General features: G+C 57.8%; 1 protein-coding gene across 2 annotated transcripts in view; it reads left to right on the plus strand.

Moving 5' to 3' along the window:
- The first annotated feature begins 3,472 nt into the window (after positions 1-3,472).
- The window catches only part of NUP210 (nucleoporin 210), an 88,944-nt gene continuing 77,869 nt past the window's right edge, over positions 3,473-14,547 (plus strand). For both annotated transcript variants that reach the window (XM_072941945.1, XM_072941946.1), the window contains exon 1: positions 3,473-3,739. In XM_072941945.1, the coding sequence (XP_072798046.1) occupies positions 3,567-3,739 (173 nt within the window). In that variant the 5' untranslated portion in view covers positions 3,473-3,566. The remainder of the gene's footprint in view (positions 3,740-14,547) is intronic.

A 14,547-nucleotide genomic window follows, 5' to 3' on the forward strand; every position in this document is an offset into this window, starting at 1 on the left:
AAAAGGTCAGTTTTATTCATGTATGTACATGGAGTTCACAGAAAAATGTGAACCTCTGAATAGCTAAAGACTAAATAGGGGAGACAAGGGGAAGGGCTTGTACAGGAAGAACAGCGGACGAGAAGTAAGAAGGTTGTGACCATGTTTGTTTGAGCAGGTGCGAGGGGCCTGGTGCTCGGCCGTCTCCCTGTGGAACAGCGACCCACCGCAGGCGCGGGCTCTGAGCCTTCGGCGGGAAGCAGCGCCTGCTGGAACTTAATGGCATCCCTTCGTCTCATTGTGTTTATTTTACGGCTACTTCTATTTCGGCAGCTGATACTGGTTTTCTATTTACAGAAGTGACGAAGTTTCCTTCTTAAATACTTCGATTTAAAGACAGACAGGAACTTGCAGTACAGGTGGGAGCCAGATACCCTATGGTTTTTCAGAGCCTTAGGAAATGAGAAGTTGGAGGGCACCGACAGAAGTCATTTCCCCGCCGCGTTTATTCATCAGGTGGACAGATCTGGGCTCCCCGCCATCCCGGAGGGGCTCTGGGTCTGGGGCAGCATGGCCTGCTCAGGTCACGGCCCACTGTCTCGCTTGATACCCAGAGAAGGGGACAAAGGGGGGTGGAAACAGCACACAGGTAGGGCGGACTCCGCTCCGACCCTGGGTCCCAGACACGGCCCCTCACCAGGATCGTGGGCAACTGAAAATGGGGGAGGGGCGGGGTTAAGGACAACATCAGGGGAAAATCTCAAATGAGGAAATGTCCTGTCCACCATTTTGTTGCTTCCCATGGGTGGTTCTCTGCTGGGGAAATTTCCTTACTACCTTAAATTAAGCACACCGGCGGCCAGCAAGCTGGGCCTACCCAGATTACTTGTTAGCTCTGTTTCTGTGTTTCCTTTTTCGTTTGTGTAATTAAACTTCTTTAAATATTTTTATAGTATGTATGTATTTTTAATGGAGGCACTGGGGATTGAACCCAGGACCTTGTGCATGCTGAGCATGCGCTCTGCCGCTGAGCTATTTCTCCCCCACCTACTGTCTCGTAGACGATTGGAACTTCACACACTTTAAAGGAATAATACAGAGAGATGCCATGCACAGTCTTCCCAGTCCCCCCATGGCGACTTCCTGCAGAAGTGTATGGCAACACTGCAGCGAGGACGTTAGCACAGACACAGGACACAGAGCGGGTCCAGCCCCACTGGGGTTTCACGTGTTGTCCTTTTTCAGCCACAAGACCCCCCACCCCCACCCGGTCTGGCCGCACCCCTGTCAGTCACTCACCTGTTCTCCGTTTCTGTAATTTTGCCATTTCAAGAATATATATAAGTGGAATTATGCGATGTGTAACCTTTGGCGATTGGCTTTACCCCTCCACTCAGCACAATTTCTTGCAGACTCGGGTTGCTGAGTGCCAGTAGTTTGTTCCTTTCTTGCTGGGTAGCATCCTGTGTGGATGGACCAAGGCTGTTTGACCAGCACCCATCGAAGATCTCTGTGTTCTTTCCAGTTTGGGGTTACTATGAATAAAGCTGCTTTGAACATTTTATGTATCAGCTTTTGTGCAAATGTAAGTTTCCACGTCTGTGGGGTGATGTTCCAGAGTGTGGGTGTGTGTTTTAATAAATTAATTGCATTCGTTTACAACCGAGATGTTTCACCTACAAACCCACGTTACTGATTTCTCCTCAATCATCAGAAGATATGGAAAGCTGGGTCTGCAGGAACTCACAACCCCAGTGGGCCAGAGAGCTTCAGACCCCCGACACCCTGCCTGGCCCCTTGTATCTGCTTGCCTGCTGGGCAGGGCGCCCGCTCTGCCAGGTGAAGCGGGCAGAATTGGAACGTGAGTTATACCATGATTTTTAAGTGTACACACACAATTTGCCTGCGCAGGTGTGAAATCCCTCTGGAAGTACACTTGAGCAGGAAACACTGGTTGCCTATGAGAAGAGTATTGGGTGAGGTGACAGTAAGGGGGAGTCACTTTTACTATGCTCCCTTTTAAGTCTTTTTTAGCTTAAACCATCTATTCGTTACTGAGTTAGTAGAACACGCCCCCAGGAGCAGGAAGCCCTCCTCACAGACCCCCCTCTGGGCTGCTTTCTCTGCACAGCTCTCCTTTCTTGGGACTGGAGAACCCATCGGAATGTTCCTGTCGGCGCACCTGGTTCCACACAGGGAAGAGCCCAGCGCGGAGACCTCTGGCGATTTCCCCTGGTCTGGGGCCTTCAGGCTTTGAGGGTGATGTCCCAACACCTTTCGTCACCATCCAAAAGCCCCATGACCCTTGAGGGCAGGCTCAGACCACCTGGGCCTCTCTGAAGCCCACTGAGGTGTCTCTGCTTCAAGAAGCCTCTCCCAACCGGGCTGAAATTCAGCTTCTCCCTCCTCTCACGCGGGAGCATCAACGTGCCTCCGCGGTTACAATTCGGGGCGCACTTCCAGGACCCTTCCCACTGGCTGGGGCTCTAGCCTTGACCCCGCTGGTTTCCCTCTCGCTAGGCCGGTCCCTCCACCCAGCAGACTAACATTTTAAGGGCACTGGGGCACCAGGTACCCGCCGAGCCCACCCCCTCGTGTAATTCATGACAAAGACAACTGCAGACCCGAGTGCACAACCTGTAGGCTGAATTTAAGAGCCAAGATTTGCGCGCGCAGCATTCAGTGGTGCTGAACGTTCTCTCGGGGGCGAGGGCACTGTGCGCTCTGGCAGCGCTGGAGCCCTAAGTCTGCCCTTCGGGTAACCTCCCTGTGGCTTCCGGAAGACAGTGGGTGCCGTGCAGAGAACAAGGGCTTTGGGATCGGAGAGTCCCCTTGTCGCCTTTCGTGGCCGAGTGGTCTTCAGGCAAACTCGCCGCGTTTCCTCCTGGACAACTGGGGATCTAGACGCCGCCCTGGCGAGGATGGGAGGAGGAAGCACCCACGGGGCCCTCAGTGCTTCAGCAGGTCGCTTGGGCCCCTCTTCTGGAAATCCTGGGCCGGGGCACCGGCGCTCCGCCTTCCAGGTTTGCTGGGTGCCTGTCCCTCTGTGCGTTGACTCCCCTGCTTAAGGTCTTGGGCGCCTAGTAGACTCGTTTGTTGGGCCCTGGCCGGGCTCCTTCGCAGGAGGCGCAGAGCAGAGCTGAATGAACGACTGTGGGGTGGCTGAGAGGCTCCACATCCGGGTGCAGCGCCGCCGGAGAGTCTGAAACCGAACCGCGGGGTACGAGAGTGGAGGCCAGAAAGCCGTACCGGGCTTCCCGCGTGTCCTAGGGATGCCCTGAGGGCGCGCGCTCCACCCCCTGCTTCCCCGCCCACGGGGGCTCGAGCGCGCGCCCCAGCCCCTCCCTCCGCCCCGCGGGGCCCCGGGGCCGGGGGTGGGGTCGCCGCGAGCCCAGCCCCCTCAGTTCCCGCGCTCGGGCCTCGCGGGGGGCCAGGAAGTGGCCCGAGGCCGCGGCCCTCGCCCCGCCCCGTCCCCCCTCCCGCGCTTATCACCTGCCGGCCGGGCGCGCGCGGGCGGGGACGAAGGGCGCGAGGGGGAGCGCGCGGCCGGCCGAGCGCCGGGTCGCGAGAGGTGAAGCGCGGCGAGGATGGCAGCGCGGGGCCGGGGGCTGCGGCTACTGCTGCTCGCGCTCTGGGGGCTGCTGGCGCTGGGCCCCAGCGCGCCGGCGGCCAAGCTCAACATCCCCAAAGTGCTGCTGCCCTTCACGCGGGCTACGCGCGTGAACTTCACGCTGGAGGCCTCGGAGGGCTGCTACCGCTGGTGAGGCGCCGGGCAGGGGCGGGAGGCGGGCCTCGGGCGCGCCGCAGGTGCGCGGGCGCGGGGAGGAGGCCGGGCACGGCCAGGGCGGGTCTGGCGGGGCCTGCGGTGCGCGGCCTTCAGGCCGGGCCGGCGCGGGGAGGCTGGGAGCCGCGCGCCCCCGACAGGCCGGCGCGCAGCAGGTGCGCCGGCGCGCGCTTCCGGGCGCCGGGTTGGCGGCCAGGCGGCCGCGGCCGGGGCGGCTGGTCGCGCGTGACAGGGCGGCGTGCGCGCGGGTCGCCCTCACTGCGCATGGCGCCGCCGGGGCCTCCGCGGCGCTCCGGCGGGAGGGGAGCCTGCCGGTGGGCGCGCAGGCGGGCAGAGGGGGCCCATCGGCCCGCAGGACTCCGGGAGGGCGTGCGGCGCGGCGCGGCGGAGGGCCTGCCTGGCCCTGGTCTTCAGGGAGGACCTTCTGCGGGAGGGAGAGGGTCGCCCCGGAGCTGCTGGGCCCTGCGTGCGGCCCCGCGTGGTCTCACCGCCTTCCCGTCCAGGCTCCGGGAGAGGCGGTCAGGGCCCTGCAGAGCCCCAGGCTGGAGACGCTGCTTTCTCGAACGTGCCTGGTGTCGGGACTCATCCGTGGCGCCGGACTGGTGTGGGAGCTGGGCGTGGGGAGAAGCGGGGAAGGTGTGTGTGGGAGTCCAGTCATACGGCTGAGCGTCTTTGGAAGAAACGCAAGCCTTTGATGAAAGGTCTTTCAGAGGAAAGTCTAGATTTTTAACAGATGAGAAACCCGTTTTACAGACGAGAGATGCAAGGTAGTGGTTGGTGACTCACCCCAGGTTGCCGCGATTCCTGGTGTCCTGGAAGAACTCAGGAATTCTACACCCATTGTGGGGGCTGTGATCTGGGGCCTCCAGGAACTAAGGAAACTAGGGGTCCCCCCACCCCCACTTCCCAAGGTAGCTGGGCAGGGAGATGTGGTCCAGCCCCGCCATCCTTTGGACGGAGAAGAAGCGGCCTCTGGGCCTCGCACCCAGCAGGTTCCCTCCCAGCAGGGTGGAGGCAGCGCCGGGTGTGTGGAGGCCCTGCCACCCCTCACCGCCCCCGCCCTAGAGGTGAAAAGGAGGGGTCCTCCCCCCACGCACGCTACACCCTTACTCCTCCCTTTTGTTCCCTGTTTCATGGCTGGTTAGCGTTTAGCAAGGTGTGACCACATTGCAGAGAACCGAGCGTGCCTCCAGTGTGTCGGGATAGTAGCCTGTGCACAGAGGCAGCCTGGTACCCGGAGCTCAGGCCACATTCTTCCTTGCTTGCACTGCAAGTACCTGTTTTTTTCCCCTAAGGCCACTTCCTGAAACACGGACAGGCCGTGTCAGCCAAAGGCACTTTTTTTAAATTGAAGTTTAGTCAGTTCACAATGTGTGAATCTCTGGTGTACAGCATAATGTCCCAGTCATGCATATACGTACATATATGCCTTTTCACATTCTTTTTCATTGTAGGTTATTACAAGATGTTGACTATAGTTCCCTGTCCTATACAGTGTGAACTTGTTGTTTACCTATTTTATATATAGTAGTTAGTATTTGCAAATCTGGAACTCCCAGTTTATCCCTTCCCAGCCCCCTTCTCCCCCTAGTAACCATGTTTGTTTTCTGTGTCTGTGAGCCTGTTTCTGTTTTGTAGATAAGTCCATTAGTGCCTTCTTTTTACTTTCTTCCCAGTGCATTTTGGATTTAGTGCCTTCAGCATCTGAAGGGTCATATTTTTTCTGGCTTGATGTCAGAGGCTGATCTTTGCCTTAAGTTTTCTGTATCCCTGTCCAGGGCCCTGTCTGGTGCGAGGACATCAGCTGTTAGTTGGTACTTTGCAGAAGATCGTGTTCCTTCTCTGGTTGGAGTGGTCTGTTCTTTGGTACCATGGGGGCAAGGAAGGAAGCTGGCTGTTGAGCAGCTGGCTTCAGACGGCCCCCTGTGGATGGATTTGTATGCTACTTCCTCTGAGAATCTAAAGCTGTTTTTTTTTTTTCTTGAAGTAACAGCCTTTTTTTCTAAGTGCATTTTCTTTTCTGAGAAGAGCTGATGGATTTTAATTTACTTGAACAGCTTCCTAGGAGGAAGGGGAAAAACATGCCTAATCTCTGATGCAGCAGAGGAGTGCTAAGTACCTTATAACTTGCTTTAAATTTGATCCACGGTTTTTTCTTTGTTTTTTTTTGTTTCTGCAAATGTGTGATGCTTACCTTAAGTGTCTCGGAGGAGGCGTTGGCGGTTGTGATTTCCCCTTTAACTTCACAGGAGAATCTTCTGTCAATCAAGCATTGGAAGTGTGCTCTGTATTTTTGGTAGGCCGTTCCTGGCTCAGTCATGTGTTGCTTTAGTTTTTTGAAGAGCCTTCTCCGGAGGGTTTAAGAGTGGGCATGCAGACGGCTCTGTCTCTGCAGTCATGTACACCTGGGAGGAAGACAGCCTCTTCTCCCAAGTTCATTGTTAAGACTGGGAGGTGAAGAACAGCGGAAATTAAACACCTCCTGGACCTGGGGGAAATTTTTGCTCATCCCTTGAATTGGCAGCTAAGCTCCCAGTTTACTGGCATCACTGCATGCCTGAGCCAGTGGCTTTACGTTTACTTTTCCTGTTTCTCGATTTTATGGCACCAAAAAATCGGGCAGTTTTAAGGCCAGGGGAACCACAGAGGCCCTCTAGTCAAAGCTGCCCACGTTTCAGCCTGAGCCTCAGAGCGGAAGTGTGGGGTGGGACGCTGTGCAGAGTGATGGTCTCGAGTTGAGCAAGAGCCCAGGGAGGGCCGGAGCCGCCTTTGCCCTGCTCCCCGCCTCCCCCAGGGGTCTCGGCCTCTGGCTCCTGTGCCGGGCCTGAGCGAGCCCCTCCTCTCATACCCGGCATTGCTGGTAGTGTGACAAGTTCCTGGTTCCTTTCTGATACTTTGTTATTGAATGTGCTCCAAAGTGTCTTTCGGTAGTTTCTCTTTAATGTGCCCTTTGCGTACTAAAGGGCGCTATAGAGATGGCGGAAGGGAAAGGAAGAGAAGTACCATGACCCTTTGACCCTAACATGGCCGGTCACCATTTTGTTTTCCTTTTACTCACTTATTTTGCCCCTCGAAGCTCAAACCTGGCCTTTCGGCCAGTTGGTAACCTCCTTCTCTGCCAACCGCCAGCGCATGTGGAGGCCCGGCTGCTTCTCTCTCTTGCTGCGTGATCTTCGGTTTTCTTCGGCATCTGAGCGCCATCCTGCTGGGTGGATGTCCTGTCCTCTCTTTAGGCTTCGCCCTGAGTTGAAGTCCAGGGTGTTCCGGATTCTCTGTCTTGGAGAAACTCAGTGTCGTAGGTTGCTTCCCAGAAGTAGAACCTGAGACTGGGTTTGGTTGCAGGGGGTTAGTGAGAGGGTGCTCTGCTGGGAAGGGGAGGGAGCCAGGATGTGGTGGCAGAGAGTCTAGCCCTGGGCTGACCCTTGTGACCCCGGGCAAGGAACTGCACTGCAGGTTGCCCTCCCTTGAGAAGCCACAGGACAAGCTTTGGAATTTTTTCGCCCACTGTCAGCCAGCCACTGGCTGCCCCCCGGTGGGGGGGGCCTCCCAGGCCTCAGGGTGAAGCCCCCTGTTGGCCCAAGTGTTTGGGTGAAGAAGGTGATGGGTGTGAACTGTGAGCGGCGGCCCCCCAGCTGGGTGGGGGAGGGCAGGCCTACCTGGTGAAGGGCATCTGACAGGGCGTCCGCACGCCCCACTGTGCCAAGCGGAGCCGGAAGCCTCATCCTCCTGTCCTGGGCCTGAATGTCCCCCCGGGGCACCGTGGAGCTGCCTGATGCGTTGGCCAGGCTTGGTCCTGAACCAGGGTGCCTCCCTCACCGCGGCCCTGGTGCCTCTTGTCAAAGGTGTAAAGATTCTCAGGGAGGCAGGTAGGAGCCCTGTCTGCTCCCCAGGCCCCCAGGGGCACGGTGGGGCTCAGCCTCGGCGTGTGTGCTGAGTGCCAGGCAGCTCAGTTCACCCCACAGTCCCTACTTGCAGACCATGACTGGGGGAGGTCTGAAGCCATGCGCATCCCAGGGTCCCCCTGCCTGTCCCCGATCACCCTGCAGCCCTTGGCCGAGTGAGGCTGGGGAGGAAGGGTGAGGTGAAGGGTTTTCTCTGGGGCCTCGGAACTCCTCTGCACACTGAGCGGGGTCGGACCCCCTCTGGCCCCGCTGCCTTCGGCTCAGAGCCTGCGGGACCAGAGGCTGGGCACATTCTGGAATCTGGACAGGTGAGGCAGCAGGACCTGAGGGAAACTGGAGATTCAGGCTCTGAAATGCAGATTAAAAACTTGCAACGTGTAGGGATAACCTAAAGAGTGGCTTCAATTTAACCAGAGCTGCACCATTCTGCACCCCCTTCATTCAGCCTTCCTACCGCTGTGCAGTGCTGTCCCTGACACCCTGTGGGGGGCCCTGTGTATCCTACTGCACCCCTCTCCTCCCTCCTTCCACCCTGGGCCTCAGGCAGTGGGCGTCTCAGCCGAGGGTCCTATTGGGCACGATTTCTGGCCATTAGACGTTTGAGCAGAGAGGCCAAAGCCCCTGCAGTGCCAGGGCAGAGCTGGGTCCTGCCTGGTGCCCCAGGACAAGCCCTGATCAACACAGGTGGCTCACAGGTGAGGGCTGGGGACTCAGCTGGCAATGGATACCTGTGACTCTTCTGATGAGCCGGGTCCTGGGGCTTGAGCTAGTCGATGAGGCCCTGTGTTCCTAGAGCTCGGGTTGGCTGCGGGAGTTGAGTAATAAACCGAGATGAAGTAAGTGGCTGCATTTCATGTGACAGTGAGTCTGGGACAGCGGCGTGCGGGGACAGGGCTGCTGGGTGGACAGTGCGGTCAGGAGAAGCCTCGCTGGGGCTGAGCAGGCCGAGCAGGGCCCGCCAGTGCAGGGGAGCCGAGGAGGCGCGTGTGCCGGGGGAGGGTTGGCTGGAGGTGAGGTGGGAGAGGTCTGCAGGGACTGGGCCGCAGGCAGGAGACGGGAAGGGGCTGCAGGCTCCGAGCTGGCAGGTTAGCCTGGGCCTGGCTCTCCGCTCGGCACCCCGGCCCGCCGGCTGCCTGCCTCCCGGGTCCCGCGGGGCTGCTGGGGCCTCGCTCAGCCCCCCGCACTGCACACCCACAGAGGGGGGCCACGGAAGTGTGTGTTCACTGAATGGGCCTGCCTGGGGTGGGGGGTTCTTCCTGCTTCCTTTGCGGGTCCCCGCTCTGCTCCTCGAGGTGGCTTCCGCTCTGCAGGCCCTGCCTCTGCCCCCACCCACCCTTTCTTTGCACAACCGTCACTTCTCCATTTCCCACTGTTGCTTTCGGGCCTGACCCTCCACGTCCCCGGGTTCCTCGCCCCCTGCTTGTGAGGAGTGGGGCGAGGCTCCCAGAGCGCCAGACACAGCCAGTGTGTGACAGTAGGAATTTCAAAGCTCACAGCCAGCCTGCTAGAGACCCTCAAATGCCGATATGCTGTTTACTATTTTTTCTTTTAAAAAATTTTTTTGGTAAAATCTACAGATCATAAAATTAACCAACTTAAGCATTTTTAAGCGTCCAGTTCAGTAGCATTAAGCACACTCACACTGTTTCGTAACCATCCCCACCATCCATCTGCAGAACCTTTTCATCTTCCCAAACTGAAACTCCATCCCCATGAGCCACTAACCCCCCTCCCCAAGCCCCTGCACCCACATTCTAGTTTCCTTGACACCCTATAGTACCTGCCTGTTTCCTTTGCCAGCAACAGTATCTCCCCCTCCCCCAATCTAGTAACATTGTTTTGATTCATTTTTTTATAGTTTTTACACTAGTGATATAAGGTTTCCTTTTGAAGTACCTTTTCAATAAAGAAGAATCCACTTGGAAGTAAAAAGTAAGAAAGATGCAAGGGTTACTCGGATGTAACAGATGGGGAGAGACAGGGGCCCAGAAGTGGGGATGGGCTGGCGGATGAGCTGGTGTCCAGGCGGCCGCCCCTGTGGGCGGCCAGAGGCAGGGACTTTGAATGTTGCAGGTGGGGGTGGCAGAGGGAAACAAATGGCAGAACCAGCTTTGCCTGTTTCGCATGTGATTCCCCACTCAGTCCCCGAAACAAAATACCTTCTTGGCGAGCATGACTACCCACTGCATGAATGGGGAGCCATGGGGAGCCACGGCCAGAGCCTCACAGCCGGCTAGCGGCAGAGCCACGTTCACAGCAAGGGGGCAGACTAGAGCCAGCCCGGTCCTGGACGCACAGGGAGACGTGCCCGCCCTTCTCATCCATGGCTGCTTTACCGGCGTCCCTTCAGGAGTGTGTTAGGAAAGCCGATGACTTGTTAAGAAGTAGCATTGAGGATGCATGTGGGGCAGGGGGTGATGGAGGAGGAGGGGAGACTTCTGCTGCTGGGGTCTGGCCCCCCTGTGGACAGCCCAGGTCTGGGGAGGCCTTGGCTCCGTTTTGAACGGTCTGGGTGCCTTTAGCACAAGGGGGAGGGCGGGGCCGTGTCTGGACCAGGGGTCTAGAGCCAGCCCGGCTGACCTGGTTTTCCAGAGACGTAACCTTGGGCGTGTTACCTAACGTCCACGCAGGGCTTCCCTCCTGTATCCAGTGCAAGTTTTGATAGGACTGTTGGGGGCAGATGAAATATTTGTGATGTGTTTCGTTATGCGCCTGACACATGATGAGCATGCAGTAAGTGAAAGCGTTTGGATGAAATTTCACTTGTCTCGTCTCTTCCGACCGTAGGTGACAGGAAATTCCACCCAAAGGAGTTTAAATAAAACAGGAATCTTGTTCTGCAACTCGTGAAGCTGAAAGCCCCAGAGTGCATGGGGGGCCTGGTCTCAGTCCTTAGGTCTCAGCCTCGGCCGGGTGGGCCCCCAGGGGAGCAGGCTGATGGCTCCAGCCCCGGAGCCCTAGGCAAGTCTGCAGGGACACAAGCCAGGTCTGAACCCCTCCAGCAGGGGGACACATGGGCTTGGGCTGGAGTCTTTGCTGGTGGCCCTGCGGATGTCTGCAGTCGGGGGCGGGGCGTGACCTCAGGGATCAGGGTCAGGCTTCATTCAGGGAAGCGGACGGACAGCTCAGGCACAATGGTGACAATCTAGAAGGACCCATATGCCCTCCTTCCTTTAAAAAGCAAAGTTGTGATCAGACTCTCACCCAGCACCGCGGGGCCTCGTTTGGGCGCCCGTCCTGTTTCCTGGGCCTGCACCTGAGCTGCTTCCTGTGCGCGGCCCAGCGATTAGAGCTTTGCGTCCGTATCCTGTCTACTCCACCCAACCCTTCACAGCGTTCCGTTTTTATTCCCGTTGTGCAGATGAGGAAACAGGCCCCGAGAGGCTGACGTGTTTGCTCAGGGGCACACAGCTGGTGAGTGGCAGCACCCTGCTGTCTCAGGCCTTCGCCTTCCCCCAGCTGCTGGCAGAGAGTGAGGCCGTGCCACCATCGCCAAATGCGCCAGGGGCTGGGGAGAGCTCTCAGAGCTCCTCATGTGGGCCTTGGGGTGAGCAGGAAGTGGGGCCGACGTGCTGACCACCTGCCGAGATGCACCGAACAGCAGGTGTGCACACTGGCAGCACGCACCCTTTGTGAGGAGTGGTGGTTCATTCAAACTGGGGACAACCGAGAGGTATCCAGGGACTGCTCTTTTATTAAAAACAGTGTCCTGAGGGAGTGAGATGGTGAATTTTATGTGTCACCTTGGCTGGACCATGAGGTGCCCAGTTACTCAGACATTATCCTGGCTGCGTCTGAGGGTGTTTCTGAAAGCGATTCCCGTTCAAATTGTTGGACTTTGAGTGAAGCAGATGGCCTGCCGTGTGCGGGTGGCCCCGTCCCATCAGCTGAGGCCTCGATAGAACAAGAGGCTGACCCGCCTGCAGGTTAGAGAGAGCTCCTCCTGCCTGACAGCTTCAAGTCTGGGCTGAGGCAGCCGCCCTTGCTGGGTCTCGGGCCGGCCGCCTCTGGCTGTGTCAGTGTTGGCCAGACGTGAGGTGCTCCCGCCTGCCGTCCCCTCCTCCTCCTGCTCTGTCTCTCCGCCGGGCTCGGGGTGCCGGGCGATTAACCATCATGTGTGTGAAGAATGGCCCGTCCTCCCTGCACGGAGAAGGTGCTCCTCAAGATCCTGGAGGCAGAGGCATTCCAGAACCGCATGCGTGGCCAGCGCTTCCCTTCCCAGCCCCCGGAGAGGCAGCCTCCATCTCTGGGGCAGCTGCCGGGTTTTTCCAGAGCCGCGGGTGTGGAGACAGCACTTCTGTGGGGCCACGAGGTGACTCGAACAGCAGAAAGTGTCCAGGTTTGGGCTTGGAACACCTGGGTCCTGGCCCTGGCCCTCAGAGGGGCCCTAAACCCACCCCCTCTTCCCTTTGACCTCAGTTTACTTTCCTGGAGGATGAGGGCCCAGCAGCCCTCTCTAAGTTGCATCCGGTGTTCGACAGGAAGTTCTTTTATTTAGAAGTTAGAATGATACACAGAGAAACGGACGATAATAAAATGAACACCTGTATTCCTACCGTCAGAACCGGCCGCTGTTGACCGTTTTGGTATTTGTTTCCCGTCTGGCTTTTGGGGGTGAGAAATCACACGTTGCAGGGGAAGCCGCAGCCCCTCCCAGCTCTCACCCCTGCAGCCTCCATTTGGCGTTTGAGTCCTGTGGGTAGCTTTCCCTCTGCAATCCCCGGCACACACTACCAAATGTGCTTCTTCACTGGGTGTTCCCGAACTGCACCGCGTCAGGGACACCAGACTCCAGGCCCAAGGAGAGCCAGATGGTTGCAGGATTCTGTGCTTGCTTTGTGCCTCTTAGAGGCACAGCCAAAGCACCCTGGCCTCCGAATGTCCCAGAAGGAGTCAGATAACGGAAAATAAGCCTCTGCTGATAAGGGAAACTCTGCCCTGGACTGTCCTGAACGCGCTGTGGGGGGTTGGAGTGAGCCGTGCAGCTGCAGGTGCGGGCCCTGGAGCCGGCGAGGGGTTGGGGGTGCCCCGGGGGGCTCAGTCCTGGCCGTCTGCCAGCTGCCGCCAGCCTTCTCAGCACGGGCGTCTGACTTGAGGTGCTGTGCAGCCCTCCTGGCTCCCCTGTAAGGAGGGGGTCTGGGTCCCGTGACCCTATCAGCACAGGTGAGCAGGCACAGGTACCTGCGGGCTGGTGCTGGAGCGGAGGCTGCGTCCCCCACGGGGAGCCCCGCCTTCTGGCTGGAGCTGGCTGCTGGCCTGAGGGTGGAGCGGGTGCCTCCTTCTCAGGCAGCTGCTTTGGCAGCTCTGTCTTATCTCCAGGCTGCATGAACTGCCCGTGTATCTGCCCTGAGTGTGAAGACGTGTTTTTTCTTAAGAGCCACCGAGAGCCCTCAGCACCTGCCGCCTCCCAAGCCAGGCCCTGGCGGGAGAAGCCGTGCCCTGGAGTGGAGAACCGGGGGGACTGGGGTACCGCTCGCCCGCCTGGTGCGACCTACAGCTGCTCACCACATGCGACTGTGAGCACCGGGAGTGCCGCTGGGGCCACGTGTCGGAAAGATGATGTTTGGGTTAAATATATGTGTATTTTCCTCTAACATGGCTTTTAAACATGGACTTGAGAAAAGGCTGTGTTGGCAGAGCACAGAGGTTTTTAGTGCAGGGAAGCTACTCCGTGGGACACTACTGTGGTGGACACGTGCCATCATACAATTGAACCCCTGAATGTGCAGCCCCGAGAGTGAGCCCTCGTGCGCACGATGGCTTCTGGGCGATAATGATGACTCTCGGTGGGTCCGTCAGCTATGACAGGCGCACCGCTGGTGGGGGGTGTGGATGGTGGGGGCTGTGCGTGGGGGGGAGGGGGTGTGGGATGGCTCCCTACTTCCCCTCAGTTCTGCTGGGAACCTAAAACTGCTCTAATAAATAAAGCCTGTAACTTAATTTCACCTGTTATTTTTTAAAGAGGCTATTGGGGAATTCCAAATGCGAGTTTCAGTATTTCTATTGGACGTGGTGGCGTGGGGCGGTCCCGGACCTGTCCGAGCCCCGCAGCCTGGGAGGCACCACGTGAGGGTGCAGGGCTCCCGGCCAGGCTCCGAGGGTGTGGGCATCGAGGGGGCGGCCGTGGGCGTGGGAGGAGGGCTTCAGAGGACTTGGGGCCTCTTGGACTTGAGCTTGGGCATCCTGCCCTTGTCCGTACTGACTTCTTCACTGGGACTCTGCCTGCTATGAACTCGCCGCCCCGAGGGAGCGCCGGGAGAGCTGGTCCTCCCTGTCTTCTCCCTGAGGAGCCTGAGGTTCTGGGCGGGGGGCAGTGGGGCGGGATTTACAGCCCAGACTGGGAGCCCAGATTCCTGCCTCCCAGGGGCCATTGAACACGACACACCACCCTGTTTCTCAAAGGCAGGAGCTGCAATCGATGAACTGTCTTATTTTTTAAAATGGACTTTATTTTTTAGAGCAACTTTGGGTTTATTAAAGAATTGAGCTGAATTTACAGCAATTTCAGCCCCCCCAGCACCCCCCGAACATCCCCACCAGGTGGTGCGTTTGTTACAGTCGATGAACCTCCACGGACACAGTGTTACCACCCAGCGTCCATCGTTCACGTTACATGGTTCATGGTTGATGTTCATTCTGCGAGTGTAGACAAAGGTGAAGTGACTTGTCAGAGTAGTTTCACTGCCCTAAAAACTCTCTGTGCTGGAGCCGTTTATCCCTCCATCCCCCTGGCATTTAAAAACTTTTTTAAAATTTGGAGTAATTTAGATTTCTAGAAAGGTGCAGAGATAATACAGAAAGCTCGTGTCTACCCTTCCGCCAGCTTCCCCTGGAGTGAGCATCCTTCCAGGCCAGGAACACTGGGCAGAGGAGGAAATCAGC

This window comes from Vicugna pacos, chromosome 17 (assembly GCF_048564905.1).
Source record: "Vicugna pacos chromosome 17, VicPac4, whole genome shotgun sequence".
Taxonomy (NCBI): domain Eukaryota; kingdom Metazoa; phylum Chordata; class Mammalia; order Artiodactyla; family Camelidae; genus Vicugna; species Vicugna pacos.